The sequence below is a fragment of the Anas acuta genome, chromosome 6 (genome assembly GCF_963932015.1).
Source record: "Anas acuta chromosome 6, bAnaAcu1.1, whole genome shotgun sequence".
NCBI classification, from domain to species: Eukaryota; Metazoa; Chordata; class Aves; order Anseriformes; family Anatidae; genus Anas; species Anas acuta.
In genome coordinates, this window is record NC_088984.1 from 1,755,620 (window position 1) to 1,767,694 (window position 12,075).

General features: G+C 50.7%; 1 protein-coding gene across 5 annotated transcripts in view; it reads right to left on the bottom strand.

Annotated features, from left to right (window-relative positions):
- Positions 1-12,075, bottom strand: part of FMNL2 (formin like 2) — a 102,723-nt gene that overhangs the window by 34,021 nt on the left and 56,627 nt on the right. For all 5 annotated transcript variants that reach the window (XM_068686917.1, XM_068686920.1, XM_068686918.1 and 2 more), the window contains exons 7-9: positions 4,270-4,378; positions 3,450-3,526; positions 920-1,013 (exon numbers count right to left, since the gene is read on the bottom strand). In XM_068686917.1, coding sequence (XP_068543018.1) covers positions 920-1,013; positions 3,450-3,526; positions 4,270-4,378 — 280 coding nt within the window. The remainder of the gene's footprint in view (positions 1-919; positions 1,014-3,449; positions 3,527-4,269; positions 4,379-12,075) is intronic.

Here is a 12,075-nt window from a genome sequence, read left to right on the forward strand (position 1 = left end):
CAGCGGATGTAAATCAGAGATCGGTATCTCTCCACCAGAAACAATTCCCAAAACACAAAAAGTAAAAAACCTAACAGCTCGGCTGGCTGATCATCTGCATTAACCCACTTAGGCACTGAGCTAAAACCTGCTCCATGTTTATGCACAGTCCAGCTGGGACTCATCAAGTTTAACAATTTTTGAGCTGGTAAGACTAGATTCGTTTTTTCTTTGATAATACATCCACACATATACCCAATATTCAAAATAAACTAGAATAGCAGCTTTCTTGCGCTTGATTCCCACACCAGTAACTCTGAACATTCACACAATGTTCTGGAGTCCCATTAACCCCCGTATGCAAACCTGCTACGCCCGAACGTACACGCAGACGAATGGCAGTTTTGCCCCAGTTGAGCAAAGCAGAAAACTCGTATTAATTCCAGCAGAGTCAGGGTTTTATCACAGAGGCTTGGTTTTGGAATTCCTTCACGAATAAAATTCTTGCTGATAGTAAAACCAGGAATTTTGCATTTCAAAGGCTTGTGTAAATGGCTCTGAAAATAGGAGCTGTAATCCACGATTCCTGGTTATTTCATCTAAGAACGTACCAAAGCGTTCAGAAACAGAGGAACTGGAGTAAAGCTCTCCACATCTCCATCAGCCCTCCATTTCTGGGGCACAGCTCAACTGGCCAAAAGGTAAAGGAAGCAATTCGCAGACTGGATTCACCTTGTTGGGATCACAGCTCTTTTACATTAAAGTGCACAAAACAATGGCACGACCGCTGCTGTCTATGCAGCTCAAAGTGATTTTTGGAAAATCTACAGTTAGTGGAAAGTCCTCAGTCTAAGGAATTTAGATGAGTGAGAAAGCTCAAGCTAACACACCGAGAGCTACAGATATGCCCATCAAATCCTGATAAAGCAGAAAAACGTACCTCCTTGAAGTTATCAAACGCAGACAGAATGATTTCATGCCCTCCTCTGACGAGACACACAGCGGCTAGGAGTTCCAAGACGAGGGCCTTTGTCCTGCGAAGAAACCAAACCGTGGCAATCAATGACAAGCATGTGCTGAGCACCTTCTACCTGTTTGCCAAATGATGTGCAGACGCTGGGAGAAGTAGTTTGCATCCAGTAGTTTGCATTCAGTCTCTTGAAACGAGAAAACCTGCAGGATGCATAATGCTGAGCATCGTCTGATCCGGGGTACTCCGAGTCTCCAGGATCATGCAGCTCTCCCCCATTTTAATGCTTCCCAAAACATGCAAAAATTTAAATCACAAACTGCACTTGTGGAAATCCAAGCAAACCCACGGCAGAACATCAATCTGTAAAGGCAGAGCACGTCAGCCCTCCACAGCTGGCCCTCCCAGCAGCTCTCCTGCACAGGGTTGGCGAGGAGGCGGCTGGGGACACAGCAGGATCACCGCACATAGCCAGGAGCCAGCTGCCTGCCTGCTCCCCCCGAGTCCACTTCTTGGTGAACGTGCTTTTAACTCAGATCCGTATTTCCCCATACAGATCTGAATTACTCTCTGTGACAATTTGTATGACTCGTGGCCCCCCCAAAAGTAAGCTGTGGCACACTGATGTGAGCAGAGGATGCCTCAGCGCATCTCTGCCCTCCTGAATCAGAAATCTGGGCAACTGACTGACAGCAGTGCTAACACAGGCACAGCAATGAGGGGGAGAAAACAATCAATTACGGAGAGAAAAGCATGCAACAGACTCACTGCAGCTCCAATATAAATAAGCCCCGGTGCTTTCTTACAGGGGTCACATAAGGCAAAAGCACCAACCGGACCTTACGGCCCGATGAGCTATGAGCAGATATTAAAATCATGCAGACACAGATGAAATTAGTCTCATGCTTAAGCACTGACTCAAACCAGATGTTACAGAAAAAAGAAATACCTTTTGGCTTTCAAAGTGTCAAGGTTATCTTTGGAAACCAGATAAAATGTTCACTTTCCCAGGAAATTTTATATGGATCACTTTCAATCCTTACTCATCAATTTTTTTTTCCTGCCACAAGAAGAAAACCCAAGCTCTTTCAGACAGGCTCGAGGAGCTCTCACTATGGCTCATCAGTAACATCCCCTGCAAGGACAGGCCACGAGCTGTGTGTGCAGGGAAAGGGCACGGAGATGAGTGTGCACAGCGTGGCCAGGAGGATGCCCAGGTCTCCACGGCACCTGGAGCCCTCACCCGCCTGCTGCTGGCACCTCTGCAACTGGGGACAGGGAGAGGACAGTGCCACCGTGCTGGTGTCACTCCTGTGGGCACACACAGAAGACCTGGAGCCTCTGACTGCTCCCTACATTCGTCCTCCCCCTGGCCTGCCAGCTCTCGTGGCACTTAGCTCCGCAGTGTGGTTGGGGTCACCGCTGCAGCGCGACTCGGAGCTGCTGCTTCCCTCTGTGCACATCTCAGCCAGCCCTAAGCACCCAAAACTCAGGTTTCTTCAAAAATCATGATGGGGCTAAAACAAAAAGTAATTAGGTTTTGAACAGCATAATGGTAAATTGGCTTTCTGGTGTTTTAGCCACATTTGAATGCATTTTTTTAAAAATAATCAGGAACCTAAACAACTCACCTCTTTCAAAACCCAAAGCTTAAGTCTCCCCATCACCTGATTTCCAGGCTCAAGACACCAAAAAATCATAAAAGCAATAAACTTCCCATACCCTTCCCATTTACACTGTGCCCAGGCTTGCTGATTTAAGCCTAAAGAGAAGTGAGGAAGGAAGCACCTACTTCCACCAGGACAAAACTTCAAGCAGAGCACTGCAAGGCAAGTGGACAGCCTAAGGAAGGGCACTCTGCTCTCTCCATACGGTGCTGCTTAGTTCTGTCACATCCCCTAGCTTTACCTGTCCTTGCAAACAGCACAATGTCAGATCTGGTTTCATTAGAGGTGCAAGAGGTCTGCAGCTCCAGGCCGTGCTGGAAGCAGCTACAAGGGCCACCAGGGTGTGCGGGGAGGAGAGGGGACACGGCCCTGCAGCAATTAGCTCCACTGTGCGATTACAAAATTGGGGCTGAGGCTGAAGAAACACCCGATGCTGAGTCAGGTGCTGTACAGATGCAGGACAAGAACAAAACCCCCTCTCGAAGACCCTCAAACCTGAGGCCCCCTCGAAGTTTATTGAAGAAAATTGAGCTTCTTCAGGAAAATCCCATGTGAAGCTGCTCACAATCAGCAGGGTCTTCTTTGCACTGTAGCAGGGTTGGAGAGCTCAAGCAGCAAAGATACAGCTGCTTCTGAAACCGATGGCATTACTGCTGATGGCAATTGCTGATGGCAATTGCTCCTCTGTTCCCACCATAACACAGACTGAACGTGATTCAGAGTGAGGTCTGATTTTTGCTACCGATTCGCACATAAACGTATCCATGAAAACCCCTTTCCACGTCCTCTTAACTTACCTACTTGGTAAATTCCCCACTAGCACGCACACCTACCTGGGATTCTTGTTGTTCAAGCTCAGTGCAATTTCATTGACAGCATGCGGGTGCGACATCACCATATTGAACCCGTACTGAAAAGAGAAGGGGAAAAAATCGTCTCAGCTTCGAAACCGAAGTCATTATTTTTAAAACCCAACAAATTACCTATCTCTGACCAGATCTGGCAGTCACTCGCCACGCTGTAAGCCAAATAAAACAGGGCTGAGTTTTATCAAGGCAGTCAGCACATTTCCATCTCACGCCGTGACTAACAACGGCTCTGTCACCACACGTCGGAGGTACTCGCTTTGGCCAACAAAAAGGGGTCCGGGAGCTGCTCCTGCAGCACTGACACCCCCTCTGCCTGCTCCTCCCCCCCCAAACACTTTTTATTTCTGACAGCCCAGTGTGCCATTCACTCTCCAAAGGGGAATTTGCACTTCAGCTGCCAGGATCACTTCCCCAGGCATGCTGCCACCGAGCTACTGCGCGAGTGCTGCGGGGTCTGCTCCCCAAACCCAAAAACAGAATTGCTTTATGAGTGTGGTATCAGTTGGTACCACACCTGCACCATCGCTTGCATCCTTCCTGTTAGAGGAAAGAAATCCTGGAGCTCCCAGGAGCTGCCATCCCCACCAGCACAGCTCACACACCTGGCAGTGTTAGTGTGCCAGCTGTGACAAGGGCTGTGTTGTACACGGCTTCCCCGCTACGCTGTCTAAGAATGAGCAAGGATTTAAACCTTCCCAGCAGTTTTACCTTCATCTTTCACCACTAACCTTTCCCTCCCACCAACAAAAAGTGACGCGGCGCAGAAGAATGCAAAGGGAAATACCTGGTAGTTCATTATGGCACGCAAGCACATGATGCAGACGTGAACATCGTCTTTTTTACTCACTAATCTGGAATTTTTTAGCGTTCTTCGGCTTGGCAAGGTATTGTACCTGCAAACAAAAACAGCTTTCATCAGTCACGGGACTACTGTAGGTGGTGAGAAGAAAGGAACGGGAACATCCCTCCGCTGGGTGAAAACACAGACATTTCTCCGTGCTGCAGAGCACACGGCCACCTGACAACACGCATGCAAATAAAGCAGAAAAGAGACCAGGGGCTGGTTATTTGGCAGCACACGAGGCTCAGACACGAGGCTAACGGGCCCTGAAGGAACTGAGCAGCGCCAGGTAGCAGCGGGAGCAGAGGGAGCAGGACCTGCAGGCTCATCCGCAGCTCTACCACAGCAGAAATATCCCCGATTTTTTCTGTCTATGCTCTGCCGGTCCAGACACAGACTTTTAATGGAAGTGAGCACTTGTAGGCATCAGCAAATGTATTAATTTTGGTTGCATTTCGTTTAAGAATGGTGCCTCTCTTCTGCTCTGCAGCTGAGCTTTCTGAAAGCCCTCCAAACGATCCCAGGAAAATGCAGCCTTCAGGAACTTCCCGCAGCACAGAGGCATTAATTATTTTAATTGTAACCCCTCACTGGTAAATCAACCTGCAATTCTATTAAATAAGGGCATGGAATAAAGACAGAGGGAAACCTTGCAATCTGTCATTTCCATGGCACGGGAAATGAAAGCCACATTTCAGCTCTTCCTGAGACCCTGCTGATTTTCTTTAAGGCGAAACACGCTTTGGGAGCTGAGCACGGGAAACTGGAGACAGGGAGAGGGCTGACACGTGAATACACCCATGTTCTTGCAGTCATACACAGCGCTGAATAAACAACGAGATTATGGCTACAGCCCAGAAAGCCTCCTGATAGCAATGCACTAATAATAATACAGAATTATATTGATATATATTATATATATATTTTATATATATGTATATATAATGGGTGTTGAAGTGGAGCAGGAGCAAAATGACCCAGCCCAAGGCTTGTCCCACGTGGCCCCAGCCCCAGCCCAGGGGCCTGGAGGGGCAAGGTGGCTCTGAAATATCCTGGCCACCGTGGTCACAGAGCAGGAAGGGCATCGGCTGGCAGGCTGCAGGGCTGGTAAAACCCCCAGGAGGTCACAGTGAGCATTCTGCAATTCAAACCATCACATTCAGGCCTGAAAGCCGAGGAAGAAAGCGTAAATCTGCTGGAAAGAAAGGCAGAAAGGCAAACACCACGACGCACCCGCGATTACGAGGTTTGTGAATTCTGACATCTGTTGTGCTAGGAGCAGCCCCGCTGGGGGAGGGAAATGAAATCTGTAGGTGAAACTTGGCTGCTGGGTTAAACACAGCCATCAGCACAAGCAAGGCTACCTCAGACACGTGCTGCTACCCTCACCCTTGCCAATGCCACCGCTGCAGCCTGGACAACGCTCACGGGAGCTCTTCTTGTGTTTGGTATGTGAAAACGATGCAGTGGGAAAAGCTTCAGGACTGTGGCATGCCGAGCTGTGATTAGGTGCCAAACCTGAGTTTAGATGAACCGGTGGTACCCAGGGTTACTCAGCACAGCTGCACACCCTCAGAAGCAGGGCGAGCAGTGAGCTACGACGGGGACAGCTTCCAGGGACAGGTCGGGCTTTTCAGCCTGGAAGGGCCAAGAGAGAACGGCATCAACGCAGGCAGGGAGGGACGGGAAGGAGCCCTGGGTATCTCCTGTCCCACGGGACCTGCGTGCCATCACAAAAGGCAAAACCCATCGAGATCCGGTTAATTAAATCTAGACTGCTGGAAGTAATCCAGATTACAGGACGGACATCCCGGGGTGTCTGCTACACCCTGCATGAAGCACTGCTCCCGACTGTCACCAGGGAGGACCAGATATGGCTTGCAAAGTGATCACCCCACTGCTTTCCTCTCACCTTCTTTCCTCTCCACATTTTGAGTGCATCTGGGAGACTGCGCTCCTCACTGCCCTCCTCACTGCCAACTCTACCATGCACTTACTGTCTGATTCATGCTACTCGTTTTGTTTAAATAAAAGGCGTAGCTTTCAAAATCAATGATTAGCCTCGTTATTATTAATAATAACAGTAAAGAATACTCATAAATACACGAACAAGTGGGAACAGACCACGGGAGAGGAGCTCGGCGCGGCGCACAGCCGCAGTGCCCGGGCTGCAGCAGTGCCTGCGCTCTGCTTTCATTTCCCAGGAGGGGAAGAAGATGAAAGAAACCCCAAAATTCAAAGCAGAATTCAGTCAAATGGCTTTTTTTTTTTTTTTTTTTTTCTCCATATATATGAATGCATAAATCAGCTGACGGGCACTCCAGAAGGCTCTCAGGCCTGCAGGAAAGCTGCCCCAGTTGTGAGAGCCACGGGGAGCGCTGGGCGCACTCGGAGCGAGTTTTGGGGAGCGGACCCCGGCAGGGAGCGCAGGGGAGGCAGAGAGCTGAGAACACAGGACGAGCACAGGCAAGACGTGGGCAGCTTCACATTTGGTAAGCAAAACTCCCCCGGCTCCAGTTTTAACCTGTTGCTCATTCCCTCCTCTGTCAGGGAAGGCACCGTGGGGCCGCCCCGCTCTCTCCAAGCTGCCAGCAGGATGATTATCGGGCTCTGCACCTCGCCCCGGGTGCCTGGGCACCTCGTCTGCTGCTCGTGGTGGCACCACGGATGGGCAAGGAGCCCCGGCGGTGTGCTGCAGGGCCCTGTGGCCATGCCAGCAGTCCCACCGACAGCTCCCGTGCTCGCACACCTCCCGGCCCTTCCCTCCAGTCATCCCCGGCAACAAAACGCTTTCCCAGAAGCGACGGGGAAAAACCTAGGGCAGCTCTTTTCCCTCCAAAGTGACGGGGCATTCCCTTCAACCCACACACCGAAAGTATGTGCAGAAGTAATGCAGATGCAATCACAGCTTTCCTCCAAGGAGCCTGGGATGGGCAGAGCCCAGCAGCTTCGGGTGGCAATCTCCTGACCTGCCTGGGAAACGGCAGACGTCAATACAGAGCTTTTTCTGTGCTTACCTAGGCCATGCATTTGCCCTGGACAGCAGGAAAAGGGCTGCATCCCTTCCTGTGACCAAAGCACGACCACATTTACTTTGGAGCCCATACCCAGTCTGAACCAGGAGGTGTGAAAACGCTCGCGGGAGAGCGTGGAAACACGCCGTGCCGGCGCATCTCCATACGCATTTCACTAAGTATGAAAAACACTGCAATAAAAAGATTTAAAAGCCACTTCTAGTCGCACACAGATCATTCCTATAATGACTTATCTCAGCCCTAAACTCCTGAAGACTGCATACATTATTTCCATTTAAATTTTAATAAGCAGAGCACTTAGATCTCTATCACGCCGCTGAGAGAAGAAAAAAGCTTCCTCGGTGTCTGGTGCATCGACTCCTCCGATTTCAGAACGTATCTGGAGAGTTTTGTCAGCTCTAACAACCGGGGGCGAGGCTCCTTAAACTAGTGAAGGACGGAGACCTCGCATAGCCCCCGTTGGCGATGAGATTGGCGACATGCGGAGCGTGCACCCCGTGCCTCTCGGTTCTGCCCACGGCGGTCTGCGACGAGGCTGAGAAACCAGCACAGGATAGGCACTCGGGAGCTGCAGTGCAGAGAAAATATTCCCAGCACAGATGGGATTCTGCCCTAGATTTAGAGAGGTTCCCTTCAACAGATGCAAATTTCTTCGCGCAGACGCGAACGCCAAGAATCGATGAGGGTTTTGGGGACAGAAACTCTTTTCCAGCGACTCTGCACGCTGCAAGTAAGGCTCCAGCTGCCTTCTCTGCAGGAGTGGTAACTGCAACAGCCCCTGTGCCCGACATGAGCCAAACCAGGGTGGACAATCTTCTGTTGCTTTCATGTCATTTCTTGTTACTAACCACTAGGCTGATGCGAGCATCTGGGTGAACTGTTGGTTTTGATTTCCTGTCTGCTGCAGGTCAGAGATTGTGTCACCGAGCGTGTATTTATACTAGTAATGAAATTCAGATGGCTCCTCTTTTATTTCCTTCGCCCCTCCTTCAAAGAAGAACCATAAAACCTTACTCCTGAAAAAAAAAAGAAGAAGAAACAGAAAACCTGACCGGGTCCTGCAGCTCGCGGTGCTTCCCTGCGGCACCGAGCTGAGCGAGCTACCCCACCGCCGTGTCCTGGGCTGGCAGCTGGGGAAATGTGTGAGATCCATCCAGCCTTTCCAAGCCCTGACACTGCGACCACGTGGTGAAACCAGCACCACCCAGCCCTGTGCTCAAACGTACAATTTAGGGCTCTTTTTCCTGCCTAGGTCTCAGGGAAGTGCATGTCTGTTCGGGAATAATTTGGTCATCGTTTCCATGAAAGTGCACCATGTGAGGGAGTCCTTAGATACCAAAGACCCACATACAGCTAATTAAAACACCCATGCAATGAGCTGGGGAACTCAAAGTTAAGGAAAAGCCCTTCCCAACATGGTAAACCTGCACATAACTCAAACTCCTGCCATCTCCACCAGCTTCGAGGGAGGACTTCCTCGCTCAGCACGAGGACACGTGCCCGATCCAAAGGTGCAGGCTTCCAACACACAGCATTAAAGCAAACCCAAGTTACAGCTGATTTCTCTCACCATTTTTATCCTGTTTTCTGCTGCAGAGCACTACACCCTCGTGTGTCCCGCTGGCTCCCTCCTGGTGGGAGCAGAGGACGGCCCCGCGTGGCTCCCGGCAGCTCTCCCAGCTCTGCGTGTGCCAGGGCTCCTGCTTCCCACTGGGATTTTGGTGCTTTGGAGGAGGTGGTGTTTGCATTACAAACATTGCTCTAACGGCAGAGAGGGACTTTGAAGGGGGGGAAATTTCCTACCAACTTTGCATTTCTCCACGGGGACCTGGAACTTGCAGCCTCCGCAGAGGAAGGAACAAGGACGGGAACAAGGGAGCTGCGATTGGGTCCTCTGCCCATGCAAGGGCAAAAATATTCGTCTGGGTGTGACAGAGCGGGTGGCCCCGGCGCCCCAAATGTTTCTTTTCTGGCATTTCAAACAAGGGCAACGAAGCTGGTTTTGAGCTGCACGTGTGGAGAGAATAATAAATCACTTTGGGCCTCCAGTTTTTTTCTTCTTCTCAAAAAAATCTGGGAAAATTAGTAATCCATAGTGCTGAAGAGACCTTTGCTGCTTAAGAAAAATTGTAGCAGTCTGGTTTGGCCTTCCCCAACTCTTCTTCCCCTCTCGCAGGCTGTAAGCACACCCCGGGGAGCCCTCGGCACGGCCACACCGTGCGCGTCCCACCGGGCTTTGGGCACGGGAGCAGGCACCGAGACCTTCAGGTCCCTCGGTCAAGAAAGCAGAAAATCCCAGGAGGGGCAGCCGAGTGCTCTGAAAATACGCTCAGCTAAATCAGCAAGTGCCTGACAGAGCGCACGGTGTCCGTCAGCTGCTCCCCGCGGAGTGGAAGTGGAAGTGGCAGAGCCCGCGCTGAATCGCTGCGGCACGAGCAGCAGTGCCAGAGCACAGCCCAGTTCCTGAATGCTTTTAAAGCCCATTTATGGATTACGATACGTCTGTCTGGCCTGCTGTCTCACTATGAATTCTGCAGATTCTGGAAACAAAAATAAGTTTCCGAGTTCAATCCATATAAAAAACTGAAGTATTAGGCTCAGAAGAAAGGGAATTTCTAATGGCCTGGGACGCTGCGAAGTCATTCTGAATATTTATCTGGGAGGAGGGTCTAGCTCTCACGTGTCAGCAATGCTCTGTTCAGAATAAAAAATAAAAAAAGAGCAGCAATGAAATCCCCAAAGATTCATCCCCGTTTTTATCCTTCTACCCTCATTTTGGTGCTTGCCTCCCAAATCCCTGTGCCTCTTTTTTAAAAAAAAAAATCTCAGTTGCCAAGGAAACAGCTCCGAGCGGGGAATTGGCAAGGTTTAGCACTGCTAAAAAGAGCTCCAGGAAGTCGAGTAAAGTTACAGCGTGCAGACGGAGAGCCTCAGCCACGCAAAGGGGAGCACAGAAAGCCGGGAAGGCTTCGTGGCAGGGCACCCAGCCCTGGCCGTGCGCGAGGAGCCGCTCACTGCGATGGGGATGTGGTGTCTGCAGGCGTACGAGGGCATCGCCCTGCCAGGGTTACTCTGTGCTTATCTCCTAGCCCAGCTCCTGCAATGTAATGGGTTCAGTGCACACCAGCTGCAGGGTTCTGGGGGTGGCAGCATCCCCTGAGGATGGGCTGGTGAGCCAGAAGTGTGGCACTGCCAGGCAGGCACCAAAATCGAGGAAACCACGTGTGAGAGCTGGCAGGAGCCCCTCGCCCGCCCGAAAGAGATGGCAGGATTTAACTGGGGGAGGTGCTGCACACAGAAATGAAACCGAGAGCGCTCAAAGATGCACAGGGTGGGGAAAGAGGACAGGGAGAAAGCAGGTGCCTCGAGGGGACAGCCCCTGTGCCACCTCGATGCCACCAGACTCCAGATGAGATTGCAGATGAGATTGCACAGCACCTGACCTGCAGTTAACTTAGTTTGGGAGACATCTCCCCAGATCGTGTTGTTTAATAAAAGGGAATCCAGGCCGAGCACGTTCCCATTTTTCATGCTGGCACAGCAGGGACGAGTCTAGTTCCCAAATTTTACATTACCCTGTTGTGATGATCGGATCTGTCCCTTTTCACCCCAGAAGGAGGTCCCATTCCTCCCATCTCCCTGTACATGGGCTGCCCAACAAGGGCAGGAGAGGAGCTTCCACAGAGCAGAACCTGGGGCCTGGGTCTCCCTCCATGCCTCAGGCACACTCCCTGCCCTGCACAGGGCAGTAACTTTGACAAATGCAGTCCTGCACACCCTCGTGTGGAGACCCTACTTGGTTCTCAGGAGAAGAGTCCATTTCTGTTGACCAATGTTTATTAATTAATCAAAAATTAATCAAAAACCAAGTCTTAAAACTTCCCACCCACTTTTACCTTTCCCTGTTCCTAATACACACCGTCCCCACTCCAGAACAAACACATCAAAGGTGCTGGTCCTGTCCCACAGCTCCTGCCCAAAGGTCCTGGTCAAGGTAAAAGCATTTCAGCCTCTTCTAGAAAACCCCACTCTGCGGAAGCACGCTACGCTTTGAAGTCATAATGCGATAAGCACACATCTTGGAGGCTGCCATCTCCCACCGAGGCTTACCAAGATGTGTGGTTCTCGGATTATAGGGCATGGGAGCAGCTCCCATGCGCGGCACAGCCCGTGCTGCGTGCGCCCTCACTCCTGGCACTTACGAGGTTTTCCGGCTCGAAGCCTCATCAGCAGAGCGCAAAGTGAAGCCGCTCCAGAGGCAGGAGGGTGAAAAGCAGCTCTGGCGGCGTTTGGACTGAAGTTGCTCGGGCAGAGAAACCGATCTGATGGTACACGAAGAGGGGGGGAGGACAGAGGAGGGAAGGATGAAGAAGGGAGAATCGGGGAAGAACATTTGAAGGAGGGAGGGAAAGGGTGGATGTGGGGAAGCAGACATTGAAATGGAAAATAAAAGATGAGAGGGGGATATGGAAAAAAAAAAGCAAAAAGGATGGAAGGAAATGAAGAGAAAGAAAATTAAGAGACATGTAATGTATACCTGACTTAGGCATTTCTGGAATAACTGAGAGCAGGATCAGACGTCCTCCAAACACAAGACCCTGCCTGCTCTGTTGAAGTAGGTAGAAATTGAAGCACACACCACAAGCACTGAAATCACCTTTGCAGCATCAGAAAAAAAAAAACTAGTCAAGTGCTTTTGCTGCACTCCACAGCC